At 42.7% G+C, this 6,542-nt stretch overlaps 1 protein-coding gene across 4 annotated transcripts in view; it reads right to left on the bottom strand.

Moving 5' to 3' along the window:
* Positions 1–6,294, bottom strand: part of Smarcal1 (SWI/SNF related, matrix associated, actin dependent regulator of chromatin, subfamily a like 1) — a 59,860-nt gene extending 53,566 nt beyond the window's left edge. The window contains exons 1-3 of one of the 4 annotated variants that reach the window (XM_010611947.2): positions 6,002–6,294; positions 3,800–4,653; positions 3,019–3,069 (exon numbers count right to left, since the gene is read on the bottom strand). In XM_010611947.2, the coding sequence (XP_010610249.1) occupies positions 3,019–3,069; positions 3,800–4,595 (847 nt within the window). In that variant the 5' untranslated portion in view covers positions 4,596–4,653; positions 6,002–6,294. The other 3 variants (XM_010611948.2, XM_010611951.3, XM_010611949.2) reach the window with 3 other exon arrangements.
* Positions 6,295–6,542: the final 248 nt, after the last annotated feature.

Genomic DNA, 6,542 nt, shown 5'->3' with positions numbered 1-6,542 from the left:
AAAAAAAAAAAAAACACTGAAAAGAAAAACAAACAAACAAAACAAACATATTAGACATCCACATAGCTAATTGAGAACAAAACCTTTTGGGAAAATTTGGCAATATATGCACAGGCTCACAATGATTCAACTTCTGAGAATCTATGTCAAGTAACAATTGCAAACAGTTAAATTTGTACTCAGAAATGTTCTGGATAGCTGTAGAACTGAGAAAACTGGGCACAAACTAAACAGTAAGCAAATGACTTAAGGAACTTATAACATAGTAACACAATGAAATGTTATGTAGCCATTAATTTTTTTTTAACTAAAAAATTTTGGAAAAGCACAAAAAATAATATTACGTTCAATAATATGAAATTTTTTGAAGGTCATAATGGTCCATTATAATATCAGACACCCACATTTTCATCACTCAACTGTTAACACTCATTAAAATAAAAATGCCTATGCTGGAATAGTAAAAGAAAAAATTAAATACAAATGTATTTTTTGTAATGCACAGAAAAAAAGGCTGGAAGGAAACAATCAAAATGTTAATAGTTGCTGAGTGGGGAGATTATGGGGCATATTTTTTCTTCTTTACATGTTAGTATACTTTCTCTAAGTTCTACAATGAATGTTTGGTAGAGTTAAAAAAAAATCCCTGGGCTGAAGGTGGAGCTCAGTGATAGTGCTGGTCCAGTTTACAGGATGCCCTGAGTTTGATCACCAGCACAGCAGAAAGAAAAAGAAAAGCAAATCCAGATGTACAACTAAAGCAAAATGATAAAAAAAACTGGTAACTCTTTTCATGTTACACTGATAAAAGGCATAATCAGGCTGAGGCTGTATATATAGCTCGGGGGTACAGCACTTGTCCAGCCTTGGATTTCATTCCTAGTACTGAAAAAAGTATCATCTAAATAAAGACACAATAATCATTAGCCTATGTGAAACTTGCAAATATAAGGACAATTCCACAAATCCAAACTTGCTGCAGGAGACTTCAAGGTTTACAGAGGCGCCAAACACTTTAACAGTAAACTTCATCTAACAGCTACATGGAGAATTTTGTGTCTGGTAAACTATTTTTAAATGTGGAGCCCTACAAAAAGCAACCCTACCACACAGAAAACCTAAATGAATTTCCAAAAGGAGAAGACATCTAAGTCACCAAACACCATGATCAGAGAACAGGAGTGAAAAAACAAAACAAAACCAAAAAAATGACAAAATAAAATAACAGCAAAAAACACTAATCTAAAATTAGCAACACTGAGAATATCAGGTCAAAACCCACACGTGTACCCTATAGCACTGGGTCTCCTCCTTCCAACACAGAAAAAAGTGGATTAAAAAAAAATGACACTTCCAAAAAGCAGCAATATCATGGGCTGAATTACGTCCTTTCAAAGATTCCTAAAGCTCTGTACGTCACAATGTCGCTGTGACACACAACCTTCAAAGTTAATGAGATAGCTAGGTATTGTGGCATATGGCTGAAATCCCAGCACTCAGGAAGATGAGGCAGGGATAGAGCTCCAGGCCAGCCTGCACTATACAGCAAGGCTCTGTCTCAAAAAACCAAAATAAATAAATAAATAAAAATAAATACAGTTAATGAGATCATTAGGGTGGATCCTGATTCCAAAATGACTGACAACTTTATGAGAGAGGGAGAAACAAGGGATTTTCACACACAGAGGAGGCCCTGGGAGGGCATAGAAGGCAGCCAGCTCCAAGTCAAAGACAGAAGTCTTTGAAGAAATCAACCCCACCAGCACCTTAATCTCAGCTTTCCTCCATGATTGCGAAGAAATACATTTCTGTTGTTCATACATCCAGTCTGTGTCATAGCAGCCTTAGAACTAAGGCACCAGCAGCTACCAAAGAATGGGACAACACATACTGCTACACATTTGAAGAAGCACAGCTACACATAATGGCTCATGCCTGTAATTCTAGCACTGAAGGAGGCCGAGAAAGACCCAATCTAAAAATAAAAGAGGAGTATAAGAGGAGGAAGAGGAGGAGCTGCTATGGATGTAGCTCACCTCCAGGCTCAATCCCTAGCACTGGGGAAAATAAAAGGGATGGGGATGCAGCTCAGTGGTAGTGCTCTTGGGTTTAAAACCTAGGACAGGGTGAAGGGACAGGAGTGAGAACCAGGAAGTCTATAGAAGCTGCCGCACCACCTCTCAGAAACTGGACTGGTAAGCCCTGAGAATTCTACCTCACACCCCAAGTCTATAGAGTCGGGATCTAAGCATGCATAGCATTTCCCCTCATAACCTGGGCAGGGAACAGTGGGCACAGGATGGTCACTGGCAGGGATGGGTTACAAGGGAGATGGGAAAATTCAGGGCTGTCTCTTTGACAGATGTGGATCTAAGCACCTTGATGAAACCACTGGTACAGAACCAGTCCACAAAATCTCAGAAAAGAGTGGTGCCACCAGGAGCTGATAACAACCAGACACACCAGAGGCTGGTACCTGTCTGGCAACCCGTCCCTGTGCTCTCGAGTGCACTGGCCATGCAGAGACCTGTGGGGAATGGTACTGTTTGCTTGACTGGCATCTTCCCAGGAGCAGGGACTGACGCAGCTGCCTAACCCTGCTGGAGTTAACAGTCTAGAGGAAACATGTACTTTGTGGTTTTGAGTCCCAGTTGTATAACTTGTGGGCTGAGATCTGTATTACTTATTCAGCCTCTCATTGGCTCAGTTTCCTCATCTGTAAAATGGCTGTCACAAGGAATAAGAGAATTAGCATAACTGAGAGGCTTGGAATCGCCTAGCAGACAGAAACCATTCAGTGCTAACTCTTGTTAACATTAACAATGATTTTCACCAAAAGAGCTACCTCACTGGGCTAGGGAACAGTGACAGTGCACAGGGACAGTGCTCTGGAAGTTCTCACCATCCGTGAGGACACAAGAGACACACACATCACACCCTAGGTCACATCCTCCTGTACCCTGAGGAAACTTCAGTACCCACAGCTCCTTCCATGGTGGTAACAATGTGACTACTTACACAGGGCACGGTAGTCCGTCATGCTGAAGTTCCATGTTTTGGTGGTAGGATCTGAAATAAGACAACACTGATGTCTGTTGTTTTAATTTGTACTCGAGCATTCAATAAAAGCTTTTTTTCTGAAAATGCCAAATTCAAAATAACGGATCAGCAAGTCCCTACTCATTTTCAAAAATCTCTGAAGAAGACAAATAGCAAATGTACATAATTATTTTGGTTCTTATAGTAAAATTCAATGGAGCGCCTAGGAAACTATGGACCTTTCCTAACAGGGCCAAGGGCAGAATTAGGACTAGAATCCTAGTTCCCTGAATCCTGGTAAAGTCGGGCACTGTGAAATGAGGAGCAGGGGCTGGGCTGCGACAGAGCTGGTCATATCCTGGCTCTCTCCTCCAGACCAATCACCCTGGGCCTGTTACTTAACCTTACTGCTGAGCCAGTTTCCTCACTGAAACTAGAAAAAAAAAAAAAATCTACATATTTTGAAAAAATGTTTTTAGGCTTACATGCTACAATTATCTAAAACACCTAGCTGAAGATCTGGCTTTCCAGTAAATACTCAGCTGTTTTCTCTCTGGCCAAGAGAGAACAGCTCCTAAATTTGGCAGCTGTTAGAGACAATGTCTATTATAAAAGGAAACATTGGCTAAAATAGAAAAAATGTTAAGAACTAGATGGACAGAATGTGCCAATGTACTCTCTTAATATTTATGAGAAACTGTTAGATTAGAAAAGACTCTAAAAATAGAAAAAAACATCTGCAGAATAAAAGCCTCATTACCATAAATTCTACTGGGCAGAGTCTTAAACACAGCAAGGAGCTCCACATTGTAGCCAATCTTCACTGAGAATCGATCTCCCTCCCTTATACATAGCCCCTTTTGGGAGCTCACTGCTTTCTGGGGTGAGGTCTCCAACTTCTCTTGCAGTCTTCCTTCATGGATGTCAGAAGAGCTCTGCCCTGAGGTGGAAGGTTTTGCAGTCCTGGCTTCTAATTCCAGATCACCAGTGGGCTGGCTAGAGGAAGAAGCTGGTGTCTCCTGGGAAGTCTTTGCTTTGGCCAAAAGCTCATGCATTGTGTTAGCATCCGATGTTGATTCGGTCTGATGTGAAGCCTGAGGATGACCCTGACTGATCTTACAGCCAAAGAGCTGCTGATTAGAGACACTTGGAGGACCCTGTGGCAATGGTGGAGAGAGCCCAGTAAGAGTCATCTGACTCGGGAGGCCCTGGTTTGGGCAGGCTGTGGGTATCTCTTGGCTCTTCCATATCCCCTTTACCTGTTCTGGTGTGCTGAGCTGAAAATGATGGGAATTATGTGGTCTTTGGTCACCACAAAATGAATTACCGAGATTCTGTTGCTTGAAAAAAGCATCATGTTTCTCTGGCTTAGAAGGTTCCCTAGGGAAACTTTGGGAAGGACTTTGCTTGGACTGGGAAGGGCTGGCAGCAATGGAGGAAACAGAGTCTGTGCTCTGAGGTTGTTCTGTTAATAGCTTTCCTGCTCTGCGGGCAAGAGCCTTTTGTCGATTCTCTTCAATCTTTTTCTTCTGCTCCTCTGTAAGGGGCAAGGACATTTTAATAGGGAAATGCTTATGCAGAAATGTCACCCTTTAACTGGAAAGCTGGCAAAATCTGTAAAGAAAAAAGACTGAAATAAACATTAAATTTACCATGCTCCTTCCTTGCTTTTAATAAGCTTTTGTCCCAGGAAATGCATAAAGGAGCACATGTAAAGGATAAATTAATGTTTCTTTTATAATTTAAAAAAGTGCACACCAGGGATAGCAGGTAACATACAGAAAATAATGATCCAGTAAATAATAATGAAAAAGCAAACCCAAAGCTAAAAAGGTATTTCAGCTGCAATGTTTTTCTCCTTCCCATCCCCAGCCAAGGTAAATTCTCAGATCCCAACAGTTCTGCAGTGCAACCTAAGTCCATCAGAAAGGTGACATTTTAAATCAAAAAGAATAATGGATTAGATGGAAATAGATTTTTAAAAAACCACATACCATGGTGTGACACTTGCTAAAACTGCCTCTGTCCAACTTAGAAGTAGAAAGCAAGCATTAGCTTCATATAGAACATGCACTAAATTCCCCCCTTACATTCAGCACTCTTAACTTCTTGGAAAACTGATTTGCATACGGCCCAATGCAAGCCAGAACAGCTGGCCTTGGTGCCTGACTCCCAAAATACTATAGCCAAGTGGCTCTTCTGGAAGACTAAGAAAGAAAACAAAATAATGCTTATTTCACAAAATCCAGACGCTACATAAAAGTGTAATGCCGAAAAGGACAAAATTCTCATCAGCCATAAATAGCCACTGTTAATTCAGTAACGACACAGTTCCAATTTTTTTTCTATCACATATTTCGGAGATAGAAGTATTTATTACAAAGTAGGATCATTCTTACTTTATATTTTACACTTGGATTTTTCAATTAATTTATCCCAGACATTTTATGAGCTAGGACACTTTTATATTAAGAGTCAGAATAAACCTCCACCCAAAGTCATGTCCTGTAATGCCTAAAATGGTAACATAGGGCTTATTTCACTAGCATTGTTGGGCCTCTGAGGGATGTGCAAGGTTCAGATTTTCTTCCTTGCTGGGGTTCCCTTTGAACAGAGCGTCCCAAACTATCTTCCCTCGAAACGTTACACCTCCAACCACCAACAGTGAGGAAGGAGACAGAGAAAAAGGCTTTGCACCGGTGCACAGCAGCTCTCAGTCTTCCTGAGTAACACACTGCTGCCTAACTTTCCAACCATGGTTCCCCAAGTCCAAGGCCGGGTGAACGAAGTCCCACTAATCAGCCCCAAACCCTCAAGCCGTCCCACCAGAACGACGACTCTCTGCCTCTATTTGCTGGGACCTCACACTACTCCACTTCCGGGGCACACCTCACCCCACTTTCCTGGTAAAGGCGCCGTGACCCGCTCCGCCCCTACTATTTCCATTTGGATTCTCCCTTACCCTTGTCTCCTCTCCCTCCTCCGTAGCATTTGGTCTCGTCCGCCGCAGCCGCCTTCTTCTCGGTCCCCCTTCCCACTCTCTGAGGTCTAGTACGCTAGCTCCCTTCTCAGCAGACCTCGATCACAGGCATGTCTGCACGACTCTGCGGAGGCAGTTTCCTCTTCTAAATAGACGGTTAAAAGAGCTGGAATTCAAGCACCGCCGGCTGGCCCGCCTTATTCCAGCGGCAAGGCCAGGAAGCTTGATCACTGCCGAACTACACTTCCCAGCGGGTAAATTCGGCTTCAAATAGTGGGAGTGACGAGCTGTGTGCCGCATGGCCTTCTGGGCCTTGTAGTTTGAGCCGGGAGAGGGCCCGACAAGGGACGGGGGTGGTTGTGGAAGTGGTGCACCCTGGGAATTGTTGTTTTCGGTTTCCCCAAAGGCCAAGCTCAAACACTTGTAAGCCTGGAGGGTTGTTTCCAAAACTGGAGTTTCGCTGTCACACCTGTCTCCAGAAGATAGTCCAGATACCCAGGCTGATTTGGTAGCACTGAAAAGG

The sequence above is a fragment of the Fukomys damarensis genome, unplaced genomic scaffold (genome assembly GCF_012274545.1).
Source record: "Fukomys damarensis isolate Sample0158 unplaced genomic scaffold, DMR_v1.0_HiC HiC_scaffold_16, whole genome shotgun sequence".
In the NCBI taxonomy this organism is placed as follows: Eukaryota; Metazoa; Chordata; class Mammalia; order Rodentia; family Bathyergidae; genus Fukomys; species Fukomys damarensis.
Note: the sequence above shows the minus strand (reverse complement) of the source record. Positions and strands in the feature narration are given on the sequence as shown.